The sequence below is a fragment of the Oncorhynchus masou genome, chromosome 1 (genome assembly GCF_036934945.1).
Source record: "Oncorhynchus masou masou isolate Uvic2021 chromosome 1, UVic_Omas_1.1, whole genome shotgun sequence".
Classification (NCBI taxonomy): Eukaryota; Metazoa; Chordata; class Actinopteri; order Salmoniformes; family Salmonidae; genus Oncorhynchus; species Oncorhynchus masou.
The window spans coordinates 29528568-29545068 of NC_088212.1; the positions used below are offsets into that span (position 1 = coordinate 29528568).

The 16501-nt window shown below is 44.4% G+C and overlaps 1 protein-coding gene across 1 annotated transcript in view; it reads left to right on the top strand.

The window, feature by feature from the left end:
• The window catches only part of LOC135541571 (prolactin-releasing peptide receptor-like), a 31939-nt gene extending 16053 nt beyond the window's left edge, over nt 1-15886 (top strand). Inside the window, exons 3-4 of the mRNA XM_064967879.1 lie at nt 14050-14555; nt 15046-15886. Coding sequence (XP_064823951.1) covers nt 14095-14555; nt 15046-15682 — 1098 coding nt within the window. The 5' untranslated portion in view covers nt 14050-14094 and the 3' untranslated portion in view covers nt 15683-15886. The remainder of the gene's footprint in view (nt 1-14049; nt 14556-15045) is intronic.
• Nucleotides 15887-16501: the final 615 nt, after the last annotated feature.

The window sequence follows — 16501 nt, forward strand, 5'->3', positions numbered from 1 at the left end:
TCTCTCAAAGCAATTCATAATGACGGAAGTAAGTGTTATGGGGCGGTAGTCGTTTAGCTCAGTTACCTTAGCTTTCTTGGGAACAGGAACAATGGTGGCCCTCTTGAAGCATGTGGGAACAGCAGACTGGGATAATGATTGATTGAATATGTCCGTAAACACACCAGCCAGCTGGTCTGCGCATGCTCTGAGGACGTGGCTGGGGATGCCGTCTGGGCCTGCAGCCTTGCGAGGGTTAACACGTTTAAATGTTTTACTCACCTCGGCTGCAGTGAAGGAGAGGCCGCATGTTTTGGTTGCAGGCCGTGTCAGTGGCACTGTATTGTCCTCAAAGCGGGCAAAAAAGTTAGTCTGCCTGGGAGCAAGACATCCTGGTCCGTGACGGGGCTGGTTTTCTTTTTGTAATCCGTGATTGACTGTAGACCCTGACACATACCTCTTGTGTCTGAGCCGTTGAATTGCAACTCTGCTTTGTCTCTATACTGACACTTAGCTTGTTTGATTGTCTTGCGGAGGGAATAGCTATACTGTTTGTATTCGGTCATGTTTCCGGTCACTAGTGGTTCGCGCTTTCAGTTTCGCGCGAATGCTGCCATCAATACACAGTTTCTGGTTTAGGAATGTTTTAATAGTTGCTGTGGGTATAGCATCGCTGATGCACTTTCTAATGAACTCGCTCACCGAATCAGCGTATTTGTCAATGTTGTTTTTGGACGCAATGCGGAACATCTCCCAATCCACGTGATCGAAGCAGTCTTGAAGCGTGGAATCAGATTAGTCGGACCAGCATTGAACAGACCTGAGCGCGGGAGCTTCTTGTTTTAGTTTCTGTCTGTAGGCTGGAAGCAACAAAATGGAGTCGTGGTCAGCTTTTCCGAAAGGGCGGGGGAGGGCCTTATATGTGTTGCGGAAGTTAGAATAACAATGATCCAAGGTTTTACCAGCCCTGGTAGCACAATCAATATGCTGATGGAATTTAGGGAGTCTTGTTTTCAGATTAGCCTTGTTAAAATCCCCAGCTGTAATGAATGCAGCCTCAGGATATGTGGTTTCCAGTTTACATAGAGTCAAATAAAGTTTGTTCAGGGCCATCGATGTGTCTGCTTGGGGGGGATATATACAGCTGTGATTATAATCGAAGAGAATTCCCTTGGTAGATAATGCGGTCGACATTTGATTGTGAGGAATTCTAAGTCAGGTGAACAGAAGGACTTGAGTTCCTGTATGTTGTTATTATCACACCACATCTCGTTAATCATAAGGTATACCCCCCCGCCCCTCTTCTTACCAGAAAGATGCTTGTTTCTGTCGGCGCGATCCGTGAAGAAACCAGCTGGCTGCACCGACTCCGTTAGCATCTCTCGAGTGAGCCCTGTTTCCGTGAAGCAAAGAACGTTACAGTCTCTGATGTTTCTCTGGAATGCTACCCTTGCTCAGATTTCATCAACCTTGTTGTCAAGAGACTGGACATTGGCGAGTAGTATGCTAGGGAGTGGTGCGCGATGTGCCCATCTCCGGAGCTTGACCAGAAGACCGCTTCGTTTGCCTCTTTTACAACGTCGTTGTTTTGGGTCGCCAGCTGGGATCCGAACCATTGTCCTGGGTGGAAGGCAAAACACAGGATCCGCTTCGGAAGAGTCATATTCCTGGTCGTAATGATGGTGAGTTGACGTTGCTCTTATATTCAGTAGTTCCTCCCGACTGTATGTCATGAAACCTAAGTTTATCTGAGGTACCAATTTTAGAAATAACACGTAAAAAAACAACATACTGCATTGTTTCCTAGGAACACGGAGCGAGGCGGTCATCTCTGTCGGCGCCGGAAGTGCTTAACAGACTACAATATCAGCATAATTTAAAGAACATACTTATTTACAGTGACGTCCTACCAGAAGTCAAAAGGCCTCTCGCAGGGGGCTGGGATTAAAAATGTAAAAATTAAATCAAAATATAGGACAAAACACACAACACGACAATAGAGACACCACAACACTACGTAAAGAGAGACACAAGACAACAACATAGCATGCCAACAACACATGAAAACACAGCATGGTAGCAACATGACAACAACATGGTAGCAATACAACATGGCAGCAGCACAACATGTTAGCAGCACAACATAGTAGCAGCACAAAACATGGTACAAACATTATTGGGCACACACAACAGCATAAAGGGCAAGAAGGTAGAGACAACAATACATCAGGTGAAGCAGCCACAACTGTCAGTAAGAGGGTCCATGATTTAGGTTTTGAATGTAGAGATGGAGATAAAACGGTCCAGTTTGAGTGATTTTTGCAGCTCGTTCCAATCGCTAGCTGCAGCAAATTGAAAAGAGGAGTAACCCAGTGATGTGTGTGCTTTGGGGACCTTTAACAGAATGTGACAGGTGTTGTATGTAGAGGATGAGGGCTGCAGTAGGTATCACAGATAGGGAGAGTGAGGCCAAAGAGGGTTTTATAAATACGCATCAACCAGTGGGTCTTGCGACGGGTATACAGAGATGACCAGTTTACAGAGGAGTATAGAGTGCAGTGATGTGTTCTATAAGGAGCATTGGTGGCAAATCTCATGGCCGAATGGTAAAGAACATCTAGCCGCTCAAGAGCACCCTTACCTGCCGATCTACAAACTACGTAGCCGTAATCTAGCATGGGTAAGATGGTCATCTAAATCAGGGTAAGTTTAGCAGCTGTGGTGAAAGAGGAGTGATTATGATAGAGGAAACCAAGTCTAGATTTAACCTTAGCCTGCAGCTTTACTTTGTGCAGAGAGAAAGACAGTGTACCATATAGCCATATTCCCAAGTACTTGTATGATGTGACTACCGCATTTAACACAAAATCCAGGGAGTGGCCAGCTGAGTATAAGATTGTATCATCTGCATATAAATGGGTGAGCTACTGCTTGAGCTATGCTTAATTTTGCTTGAGCTATGCTCAATGTAAATTGAGAAGAGTGTGTGGTCTAGGATCAAGTCTTGGGGTACTCCCTTGGTGAGAGGCAATGGCTGACAGCAGATGTTCTGACTTTATACACCGCACTCTTTGAGAGAGGTAGTTAGCAAACCAGGCCAAAGACCCCTTAGATACACCTTCGCCGGCCCACAAGAATGGAATGGTCTACCGTATCAAAAGCTTTGGCCAAGTCATTAAAAATAGCAGCACAACATTGCTTAGAATCAAGGGCATAGGTTCAAATAATTTTGGACCATGTCCATAACCTGAGTAGAAACCAGATTGCATACCAGAGAGAATACTATAGACATCAAGGTAGCCAGTCAGTTGATTATTGACAAGTTTTTCCAACACTTTTGATAAACAGGGCAAAATAGAAATTGGCCTATAACAGTTAGGATCAGCTTGATATCCCCCTTTCAATACAGGATGCACTTTGGCTGCCTTCCAAACAATGGGAACCTCCCCAAAGAGGAGGTTAAAAAGGTCAGAGGTAGACTTGGCGATGGTAGGGGCAGCAACCTTAAAGAGGAAAAGGTCTAAACCATCTGAATCAGATGTTTTTTGGGGGTCAGGTTTGAGGTGCCCCTTTCGCACATCGGACTCAGTGACCGCCTGCAGGGAGAAACTTTGTAGCGGGGCAGGGGGGAAAAAAGGGAGGAGCATCGGGGATAGTCGCATTAGAAGGGGTGGGAGATGAAGAATTGTTGAATGGGAAAGGAGGCATGGCAGAGCCAAATAGGAATCCTGACTTGATATGGTGATTAAAGAGCTCAGCCATGTGCTCCTTGTCAGTAACAACCAGATCATCAACATTAAGGGACATGGGCAGCTGTGAGGAAAAGGCTTTATTCTCCAGGGGCCTCATTTATAAAGATGTTCTTAGATTTATACTTGAACTTAGTCGTAAGATCATTTCCGACAGTGTGCTTAAGTTCAATTCATAAAAAATGCTGAGCATAAAAAAATCTTGCTTACGCAGGTTCTAAGAAGCCCATTTGTGACTTACACACCTGTGATCTATATATCTCAAATCAACTGCACCTGAACGTGCCTTTACAATCAGCAATTTCCCCTTGTAGAATGCTAGCACAAATGAGGGTTTAGTCAGGAAAAGCCATGGATCAAAAGAGAAAAGTAAACTTTTTGGAAGACGAGATCACAGCGATGGTAGAGGAGATTGAAGACAGGCAAAACGTTTATTCGGTGGACTAAATAGTGGGTTGACCAGCAAAGCCAAAAAGGTAGCTTGGGAGTGTGTCACTTCTGCATTGAATAAGGTGGGGCAGCAAGACAGAACTGTGGCTGATGTGAAAAATAAATGGTATGACCTTAAACTGCAAGGGAAAAAAATAGTTGTGTATATAACCGCCGCATTAAGGCGACAGGAGGGGGACCTGGAACGCCAGAGCTCTCCCAAATGGACCAGCGCATCGGGGCAATCATTGTGGAAAGCGCAATTTAAATTCTTTTGGTTTATCCCAACTTTTACATCGTTTAGCAGTGACATCGCAAACTGAAGTCGGCAACGAAACCCCCACGACCACATCACTGGATCACGGCAAGTAATTAATGTGAAATGTGAAACTTGGTTGTCAATCATTTTAATATACAATATACAAGACATGCACTGATTTATTTTATTATTTTATTCACATGGAAATGGGTGAAGTTGCGTTGCAGCCTGTGTGCCGGGTGAGGGTGCTCCCTCCACCAAGGGAGGTTTGCAGCCCGTGTGCCGGGTGAGGGTGCTCCGTCCACCAAAGGAGGTTTGCAGCCCGTGTGCCGGGTGAGGGTGCTCCCTCCACCAAGGGAGGTTTGCAGCCCGTGTGCCGGGTGAGGGTGCTCCCTCCACCAAGGGAGGTTTGCAGCCCGTGTGCCGGGTGAGGGTGCTCCCTCCACCAAGGGAGGTTTGCAGCCCGTGTGCCGGGTGAGGGTGCTCCCTCCACCAAGGGAAGGCCGGGTGAGGGTGCTCCTCCACCAAGGGAGGTTTGCAGCCCGTGTGCCGGGTGAGGGTGCTCCCTCCACCAAGGGAGGTTTGCAGCCCGTGTGCCGGGTGAGGGTGCTCCCTCCACCAAGGGAGGTTTGCAGCCCGTGTGCCGGGTGAGGGTGCTCCCTCCACCAAGGGAGGTTTGCAGCCCGTGTGCCGGGTGAGGGTGCTCCCTCCACCAAGGGAGGTTTGCAGCCCGTGTGCCGGGTGAGGGTGCTCCTCCACCAAGGAGGTTTGCAGCCCGTGTGCCGGGTGAGGGTGCTCCGTCCACCAAAGGAGGTTTGCAGCCCGTGTGCCGGGTGAGGGTGCTCCCTCCACCAAGGAGGTTTGCAGCCCGTGTGCCGGGTGAGGGTGCTCCCTCCACCAAGGGAGGTTTGCAGCCCGTGTGCCGGGTGAGGGTGCTCCCTCCACCAAGGGAGGTTTGCAGCCCCCGGGTGAGGGTGTGCCGAGGTTTGCAGCCCGTGTGCCGGGTGAGGGTGCTCCCTCCACCAAGGGAGGTTTGCAGCCCGTGTGCCGGGTGAGGGTGCTCCCTCCACCAAGGGAGGTTTGCAGCCCGTGTGCCGGGTGAGTGCTCCCTCCACCAAGGAGGTTTGCAGCCCGTGTGCCGGGTGAGGGTGCTCCCTCCACCAAGGGAGGTTTGCAGCCCGTGTGCCGGGTGAGGGTGCTCCGTCCACCAAGGGAGGTTTGCAGCCCGTGTGCCGGGTGAGGGTGCTCCGTCCACCAAGGGAGGTTTGCAGCCCGTGTGCCGGGTGGGGGTGCCCCCTCCACCAAGGGAGGTTTACAGCCCGTGTGCCCTCCACCCAGGGATAAAGTGTGTGAGGCTCCCAAATCAGCAGGTGCCAGGAGTGAGGGGGAATGTTTGGCCACCGGTGTCGAGGGTCCGTCTGTGTCCGTGTGCCGGGATGAATTCCCCAGCGTCGCAGACCCGCAGGTGCCAGGAGTGAGGGGGAATGCTTTGCCACCGGTTTCGAGGGTCCATCCATGTCTGCATCCACGTCTACAGTTCGCGTGTTGACTGCCTCAGTCCTGCAAACCCAGAACAAGTTGAACACATTGGTTGGGCAGATTGTGACTGAACTTGGAAGAATACGAAGGCTTTTGAATAATTTCCATAATGCAATTGTTGAACGTTTTCCACAACATGAATAAAAAAAAAACTCTTTGTATATTGTCTGGCATTCTGATTCTACCACCAATCTCTGTATGAGCTGCCGCCTCCTCACTGCATCAGGCGGGGCAGGTGCTCAATTGGGTGGTAGTTTAGAAGGCTCTTGGGGGTCCATTCTAATGCCATGCCTCGGGGCTATGTTGTGGAGCACACCACATGCCAGTATTATGTCTCTCACCTTTGATTGGGGAGGAAAACCATTCGTTCTTAAAACCGACCAACATATAATACTTAGGTGTTCTTGTCAAACAAACTTGCACTACTAATGGGCACTACAGTTACTGAGATGTCCCCTGGAAATCTGTTTGCATTCTGTTACAATGCTAGTGGAAATGATAGGAATCAGCTGATTCCATTCGTTTACACAAGCGTTGCTTCAAAATGCACAAGCTTCAAGGTGACATCTCAGTAGCCGCAGAGCCAAATTAAAAACTTTATTTCAGCTATTTGGCCAGAACCTTTGGGTGTGTAATTTCAATAAAATGTTAAATATAAAATGTTTTGCTTTAAGTTGACCCATTTTTAAAAAAAATTAAAGTTTCGCATTTTTATTAAATGGAGTTACATTTTCTGGCTTGTGGAGGAGTTTTCCACCTGATGCATCAAGGCAAAGCCACCTGCCCTTCAGCAGTCCGATGGTGCGCCCCACAACCGACCTTGTTCTGCCATGTGGCAAGTTGTAGCGCATTTCCTCTGCGGTTCGGGGATCGGCAAAGGGAGTGAGAAGCCACGTTTTCAGTGGATAGACCTGTCACCTAATAGGGTAAAACCGTTGTTACATTATTTTGCACGGTTAATAGGCTATTATACACTAAAAAGAAAAGAACTCACTGAGAAGCCACCCGCCTCCACTCTCACCAGCTTCTAGATGCAGGCCTACTCTGCTGTGGCGCAGAATGAATTAGTCGTGCGTAGACCCTGGCCACTTAGAGCATACATTGAGAAGTTGCATACAGGCATCGCAGATGATCTGAACATTCAATTAATGGAAATTCTTCCTGTTAACATATTCATGCTCATCTGTAGATGGTGCACGTAAGGCAATATGCGTGCAGTCAACTACACCTATGACCCTTGGGAAATTAAATGAGCGCACAAACTCGGCTTTGAGGCGCGCCTGTTTGTCGGCTGTAAATGGGAAACTAATGTATCTCCTGGACAATACGTGTAGTATCGCCTCGATCATGTGTTGCAGGATGCGGTTGAATGATGGCTGTGATATAGAACATTTCATCCTGTTGTTAATTCAAACACATTGCCTCTGGCAATTAATTCCTCGCACCTTTAATTGATAATTCCTAACAAATTGTTCATAAAGCTAATGCACAGTTCACCACAGGCTTGGACGCATATGCGCCCCAAACTGCAATACCCCTACACAACCAGCAGGAAAATCACTTACGGCAAGTCGAGACTTTGCGTAGAGACAAGATCATTTCCACATCAAAGTGAGGTTTTTATAAATAACTACTTATGCATGGTTTTCTGCATAAGTCATACTTAATTAAGATCAACATATATCGTAAGTCCGTTTTATAAATGAGGCCACAGGGTTGAACCGTTTTCAAGAACTTATTGGGGTTAGACCAAGAGAGAGAACTGCTCCTGTTGAAACTCTAGGGGCGCAATTTCATTTTTGGATGAAAAACGTTCCCGTTTTAAACAAGATATTTTGTCACAAAAAGATGCTCGACTATGCATATAATTGGTAGCTTTGGAAAGAAAACACTCTGACGTTTCCAGAACTGCAAAGATATTTTCTGTGCGTGCCCTAGAACGTGAGCTTCAGGCAAAACCAAGATGAGACGGCATCCAGGAAATGAGCAGGATTTTTGAAGCTCTGTTTTCCATTGTCTCCTTATATGGCTGTGAATGCGAGAGGAGTAAGTCTGCCCTTTCTGTCGTTTCCCCAAGGTGTCTGCAGCATTGTGACGTATTTGTAGGCATATCATTGGAAGATTGACCATAAGAGACCAAATTTACCAGGTGTCCGCCCGGTGTCCTGCGCCGAAATTGGTGCGCAAAAGTCAGCTGCAAGTATTTTTCCATGGAATTTAGAGACGAATGCAGGCTTCCACGAACGATATATCAATGAAGAGATATGTGAAAAAACACCTTGAGGATTGATTCCAAACAACGTTTGCCATGTTTCGGTCGATATTATGGAGTTAATTTGGAAAAGGTTTGACGTTGTAGGTGACTGAATTTTCGGTTCGTTTCGGTAGCCAAATGTGATGTACAAAACGGAGCGATTTCTCCTACACACAGACGCTTTCAGGAAAAACTGCGCATTTGGTATGTAACTGAGTCTCCTCATTGAAAACATCCGAAGCTCTTCAAAGGTAAATGATTTTATTTATTTGGTTATCTGGTTTTTGTGAAAATGTTGCGTGCTAAATGCTACTCAAAATGCTAAGCTAGCTTAGCATACTCTTACACAAATTAGTCAATTGCTATGGTTCAAAAGCATATTTTGAAAATCTGAGATGACAGTGTTGTTAAGAAAAGGCTAAGCTTGAGAGCAGGCGCATTATTTTTCATTTTATTTGAGCCTGATTTTCAGATCCGGGAATCGTTAACTTTGACCTTCCGGATAGCCTGAGTGCTTAATGAGCCTGCAGGCTTTGCCAAATGTAATTCTTGAGGTGGAGTAACTCTGCCAGATTACGGTCGAACCAGGGGCTGAACCTCTTTTTAATTCAAATTTTCTTTATGGGCACGTATTTGTTAGTAATACTTCTGACAATATCAAAAAAGAAGGTCCAAGAGTTTTCGACAGAGGGGATCAAGCTGATTCTATACCAATTTACAGAGGCCAGATCATGAAGGAAGGCTTGCTCATTAAAGGTTTTTAGCAAGCATCTATGACAAGTCAGGACAGGTCATTTCACTGAGCAGCCATTATGAACACAGGCTGTAAAGCAGTGATCACTAAGGTTATTACAGAAAACACCAGACTGATACCTATCAGGATTATTTGTAAGGATAACATCCAGGACATGACTTTAATGAATCAAATACCAGTTCCCATTTGAAAATAACATCTATTTATAATCATTAGGTTTGCTTGGTGAAGCTGTAACAAAATAATTAATTATATGGAGAGCGAAACAACTGAACCCAGTACAAGTACATTACTTTACTATCCATCCCTTCCGGTCTGTAAAATTGTAAGAGAGCAGACAGAACAGGACCAACAAAATAATTTTTGCTGTTGTAGTTGAGCTTACAGCTCCCAACAATCACAGTGAGTCATGAATATGCAATTGCAGCTGTCAAAACTGCCACCGGCTACATTGTGCATACTGTAGCATTGCTTAGACACCTGCCTATTGCCTACAGACTGCCTTCACACCACTCCAATTTAACACCACACTGTCACTATGGCTCACTTCCCAGGTGGCTGACACAGCCAGGAGCAGTGTTTTGTACGAGTAGGTGAGGGAGGTTAACATCTATTGATCTCACTACTATGTGTTCTATGATGAACAGCCCCATGCTTTAATGAATGCAACTGTCAGAGCGAATGAAACACCTGGTCGCCCCTGGCCTGGCACGTAGCCCTGGTCTTCTTAAATCACAGTCAATGATTTAGAATGAATAGGCATTCAATGAATAGCCAATTATTTAGAATCGATAGTCATTCCCTCCAACATGGACAGCCATTGATTAAAACCTAGAGATACTGGAAGACGAAGGCTTTTCTCTACATTCATTGGCCATGAAAACAGTGATCATGTAATCAACCCATGTCACGTCCTGACCTTAGTTCCTTGTTTCCTGACCTTAGTTCCTTGTTTTTGTTTATATTTTAGGTTGGTCAGGGCGTGAGTTGGGGTGGGCATTCTATGTGTTGTTCTAGTTTTGGTTTTCTATGTGTTTGGCCTGGTATGGTTCTCAATCAGAGGCAGCTGTCAATCGTTGTCTCTGATTGAGAACCATACTAAGGCAGCCTGTTTTCCCACTTGAGTGGTGGGTGACTGTTTTCTGTGTCTGTGTTTCCTCCATACAGAACTGTTTCGTTTTTTTTCGTTTCTGTCTTTCACTTTGTAATTTTGTGTTCAGTGACATTTCATAAAAAAACAACGAACACTTACCACGCAGCACATTGGTCCTATCTGTCATACTCCTCGTCAGAGGAAGATGAATTTCGTTACAACCCAGTCTAATCGACAAATAAATAAGGATGCTTGAGGAGATCCATTTGAATAGTTACTGTTGCGTATCCACTACGTGATACCGCTATAAATTCAATTTTAAACCCCATGCTTAACCCTTACCTTAACCCCCCCGTTCTGCCGTTCCAATATCCACTTCCAAATATAAAACAATTTAATCTAAGGTGATGTAGACATGCATAGATTGATATGAGTAACTGTATGAATCCATCATGATGCGCTTTTTGATAAACCATCACAAATAGCCAACTGTTACATTCAAATAGGCTACTGTATAGGATGCGACAGACCCTCTGTCCAGTACCTGTTGCATACAAGCAGGTGGTCATCAGAGACAGCTGTGCACACTGCAGGCAGCCCACTGAGGATTTGGTGCACAATTTCACAAATTGCTCTACTGTAATGAAGGCTATGCTGTAAAACAGCTGAGAGCGTTCAAGGGTTATTTATTTCACTCTGCTCCTCTCTCTGGAGTGGGAAACGTTGATGCGCTCAGTTTGGTGATTCTCCAATGTGGATAAGTTGACAGTCACAGTTAGATTCACTGCCAGTCTCCGCTGATATTGGAGGAGTTGAAACGTGGACCACTGCTCTTCTTGCCGCATAGGTAAGGTTTAAAATGTGAATTTTCATGTTTTCTAGGATTAATAGGCTATAGGAAATCATTTTACAATAGTTTTTCTTAAAATATGAAATCAGTAACGTCACTTTTCCTATAGCCTCTGTCATTTGCATTCTACAATCATTTCAATCAGAGCCAGTTTTGTGCCACTGCCAACTTAGAATACATTTTATTTCCTGGGAATATTTATAGGATTCATTTGGGTAGAACATTTTACAATGTTTTCCAAATAAGGGAATATTGTCAGAATCTATATAACCTAAGCTTTAGTATGCTATATGTTTACTAAATAAGATGTATTTGGATGTGGTTATAAGGTAAAATGACAAATGCTTTTATAGTAGAACTTATATGGTCTTTAATAACCAGAGATTCTACCTAGACAGGGTGTCTAACAGGCTGACATCCATCAGCACTTACCAAGATAAAGACCTATATTAGCTGCCATTCAAATGCATTCTCAGAAAGAGGTGAACAACACCTTAGGGAAATGTTTGCGTGCCTGGGGGCATCCCCTGGCATTATTAGACAAAAATGTTCCAAGCTAATGTGTTGCAGCACTTTGCAGAGAGTGAAACCCATGTGCACAATGTGCCTCTATTATACTGAGTCCTGTGCTTTTCATCTATTGAGATCCTATTGAATCAGATATTCCCTTTGTTAATATGTTCTGTCCTTGGTTGAGTATGAGGCCAGTGGAACAGATATAGATTGTTTAGTGTTCCAGCCCTGTCTGTCTCCCAGTAGGAGAGTGGGTGAATGTTTAGACAACCTGTCCCACTGGGCAAAACTGGTTGAATCAATGTTGTTTCCACGTAATGTCAAACAGAAAATGTGGAAAACTGATTGGATTTGCAACAACAAAAAAAGCGTTTCACTTTTTTTTTCGCCCAACATTTTAAAACTAAATCTAATGACACAGTGACATTGTTGTTGAATTCACCTTAGTTGAGAACGCAACCAAATGTAAATCAAAACTAGATGTTGAAACTGACATCTGTGCCCAGTGGGGCGGGTTCTCTGACTAAACACTCACAGCTCTGTTCCACCTATTTTCCTGACCAGCGGGAGTCATGAGTACATTTTATTTTGTTGGTGCACAGCCATCGCTTTGCAACCTGAAGAGGACCTCAAAAGTCCATTACCCTATTTTGCTTCATAATGTGGCTGAATTCAAAATAGAGAAAGACACATACTACCCACTGGGCACAGATGTAAATTCAACGTTCAAATTTCACAATGGTTCAACGTCATTTCATTGAAATGATGTGGAAACAACATTGATTCAACCAGTGTGTGCCCAGTAATTGTAAGTGCTAAAATTGGATCCATCTGTCCATCAACTGCACTGTGTGCTTCCTGTTTAAGCATGACTAATCCATGTCTCAAAAGCGTTTGAGAGACAGTCAAGATTGTAGATGTGATTGGGTAAAACCATTTTGGCTCTAATGGTTTGCCCTCCCTACCCGGCACAGTGTCTCTCATGAACATGGTTCAACTTCTCAACTCATACCATCTGTGTACCTGTTCTCAACATGAGTTTCTGTTGAACCACTGCTAACACAGTAAGATGCTGAATGTATGCAGTCATCTATAGAGGCATACCCTATTGATCCTGTGGCTCCTTTAGCAAAAAAATGCTGAAATGAGGTCACAACAACAAATCAACAAGCAAAGTATGATTACACATTTAGAGGCTTGTTGAACGAAAGAGCATATTTGTGTCATTCATGTGTCACTGTCTGAGTGCTGCTCATTTGCAGCACAATTCATAGTATAAAGTGAATAGATTTCTGAATGATTCACTATAATTTCACTGATTAAAGACATTGCCCCAGCTAGCACAACATGCTCTGAGAACCATGTTTCGTAGAGGTTGGTGAAAGCGTGGTTGTCGTGTGGGAATGTTGTATGCAAAATATCCATAACTTTCTGGGAATGATGCAGGACAGTTACTTGGCTTTGGAGCATTCTCAGTAGAAGGAACTTGACAAAGAAATGGTATTTTCTTGATATTTCATTACTTTAACAGGACTTTTCCTGAAAGCTCAATTTAACTTTTGGTAATGTTCTAGGAATGTTCTCCAACTGGTTTCACATTAGGAACGTTCTCAAATAGTTCAGGGAACGCTAAAAAACAATGTTCTTCTGTGGACATTTCACTACTTCAGCGTTTTCTACAGGTTTCCACATGGTTCTATTTAAAGTCATGTTCTCAAACTGTTCCGAGAACGTTAAGAGAACTTTCCATAAAAACCACAAGAGAACTTTGTTACTAATCAGAGAATGTTCTAAGAATGTTATTTAAAAACATGTACATTCCGAACTCAGCAGCAACAACTCTTTCTACCCTCTCTTGTTAAGTGTGTTCAGGTGCGTTGGCCTCACCCACTAATTGGCCACACCTGATCTTAATGAGTGCTTGTTTCCTTTGAAATGGGATCTGTTTTAATAGATTAAATTAGCACAGTGGACAAATGGACAAAGAACACAAGATTATATGTTTGAATCTCACTGTTGCCATGGCACAATAAAAAATAAATTTGTTTGCATGATTAATACCTAAGGAAATAAATGTGTCCTATCTGTGCTTGGAGTGAAAAAAATGTTAACCCAAAATACGGTGTTATTGAAAGTCTTGAAACATTCACTAAAAGTATGAAAGACATTTTCACTTCTGTTCTCAGAACATTAAAAAAGACATCCAGTTTTACAGGTCATGAAACATGGTTTCGTTCCCACAACCAATGTGGATCCAAAAATATGTTCCCAGATCTTCCAAGGAACCAAATGTGCTAGCTGCTTGATGTGCTGTGTAAATATATTTTATGCATGTTTTATTCACTCTAGGCGCCAAAGAGAATTATTCGATTCCAACCCAACTGTTCCAACCCAACGGTTATTCAGTGGATGCTAGTATCATCCAGAACAATCAGTCCAATCAAGGGATACAGGTAGCACAGACCTCTCAGAGATATGTTCACTGTCACCACAGTGCTATAATAGAAACAGGCTTTTAGGTTGTTATTTAGTTTGGATATGAAGAATTTCAATAGACTTGACACATCAGAATCCATTGAGCCCAACAACAAGTGGACTGATAAGTTTTCCTATTTCTATCTTCTCTCTAGGCACCTCTGGCCCTTTCTACAGTGTGACGTGCTTGACCTACTAAGATGGAGGGCAGTGGGTGGGCTGTAGATCTGGCCTCTCCTGAGCCGTGTGTGGCTGGCATGGAGGGGAACACCAGCAGTCAGGTTTTTGAGGTGGCGCTGCAAAACTCCTCCTCGTCTAAACGCAGCCCTCAGTTTGTGGGGGTGGAGCTGCCGCAGTCCTTCAAGCTGCTCATCATCCCCTGCTATGCCCTGGTGGTGCTGATCGGGGTATTTGGCAACTACCTGTTGCTCTACGTCATCTGCCGCACCCGCAAGATGCACAATGTCACCAACTTCTTCATAGGGAACCTGGCCTTCTCCGACATGCTGATGTGTGCCACATGTGTCCCCTTCACCTTGGCCTATGCCTTCAACCCCCGCGGCTGGGTGTTTGGGAGGTTCATGTGCTACCTGGTTTACCTCATCCAGCCAGTAACGGTCTATGTGTCTGTTTTTACTCTCACTGCTATTGGTGTTGACAGGTAAGCCTTGGTCGTGGTGGCTTTAACTAAGTCAGACTAGACAAAATGTTATGATTTTGGGTAGAATGAACACTGCTATTACATTTCTATGTTATTATTATTACATCATTTAATTTCCGCCACAGGTTTGATCATTTATCCTCTATTGACATTTCCTCCATGGTGTTTCAATATTTGCGGCTGTAACAGAATGATGATTAGGTATACATTCAAGGTCTGTAACATAAAATACTCTTAACAGCTCTATTCAGCACCATAATATGACTCTTCTATAAACTCAAGTCAGTTGAAGATGATTTAATTTCCACTTCACGTCAATAACAATAAATCCAATAATCTACAGCAACAGTACAAGCATGTGATATCAGCGCGACACAGTGCAACAGTGCAATTACTGTCAGATCAAAAAGCAAAAAACATACAAAATCACACTTTTTTTCATGCTTGTAAATGAGCTGTTAAGTAGATCTCTTTTCCCGCCTGGTCCTAGGTACTATGCCACAGTGCACCCACTGAAGAAGCGGATCTCAGTGCTGGCGTGTACCTACCTCTTATCTGGGATCTGGCTGCTCTCCTGTGGGCTTGTGGCCCCGGCTGTAGCCCACACTTACCATGTGGAGTTCAAGAATGAGGGCTTCACCATCTGTGAGGAGTTCTGGATGGGCAAAGAGAAAGAGAGGTTGGCCTACGCCTACAGCACACTCTTCATGACCTACGTCCTGCCTCTCTCTGCCCTCTGCATCTCTTACCTCTGTATCTCTGTCAAGCTGCGTAATTGTGTGGCGCCTGGCCACCGCACCAAGAGCCAGGCCGAGGCCCAGCGAACCCGCAAGCGTAAGACCTTCCGTCTGGTCACCTTGGTGGTGGCGGCCTTCGGCGTGTGTTGGATGCCCATCAGTGTATTCAACGTGCTGCGGGACATTGACATTGACCTGATTGACAAGCGCTTCTTCCTGCTCATCCAACTGCTGTGCCACCTGTGTGCTATGAGCTCCTCCTGCTGTAACCCTTTCCTGTACGCCTGGCTACATGACCGCTTTCGCGCCGAACTGCGCAAGATGTTCACCTGCCACCGCCGCATCGGCATCCCTGCCAACAACTGTGCCACAAACAGCGTGGTGCTGTGAACCACTTCATCCCACGATGCCACCTTACACTGGATGTGTTCAGAGAATGTCCTGAGGTATTTGGTCCTGGAACTAGCTGGATGATTTTCTGTCAGGTTTTTGCATAAGATAAGAATGTCAAATGAATTTAATTTACAATTAACCTTAAAAATATTTTGTGAATAATAGATTGTTGTGCATATTATGTACATTTCTACATGAAGTGGTTTTTCATTACAATAAACTGTGCCACAAACAAGACTGCTGCAAAAATGCATACTGCATTAGAAGTTTTCAGACATGTTAAAATATCAGAAATTGGTTGAGCAAGATATGGACATCTTCTGTATGTACAGTGGGGCAAAAAAGTATTTAGTCAGCCACAATTGTGCAAGTTCTCCCACTTAAAAAGATGAGAGGCCTGTAATTTTCATCATAGGTACACTTCAACTATGACAGACAAAATGAGGGGGAAAAAAACAAGAAAATCACATTAAAAATCCTACAATGAATTTATTTGCAAATTATGGTGGAAATAAGTATTTGGTCAATAACAAAGGTTTATCTCAATACTTTGTTATATACCCTTTGTTGGCAATGACAGAGGTCAAACATTTTCTGTAAGTCTTCACACGGTTTTCACACTGTTGCTGGTATTTTGGCGCAGATCTCCTCTAGAGCAGTGATGTTTTGGGTCTGTTGCTGGACAACACAGATTGTCAACTCCCTCCCAAGATTCTCTATGGGGTTGAGATCTGGAGACTGGCTAGGCCACTCCAGGACCTTGAAATGCTTCTTACGGAGCCACTCCTTCATTGCCCGGGCGGTGTGTTTGGGATC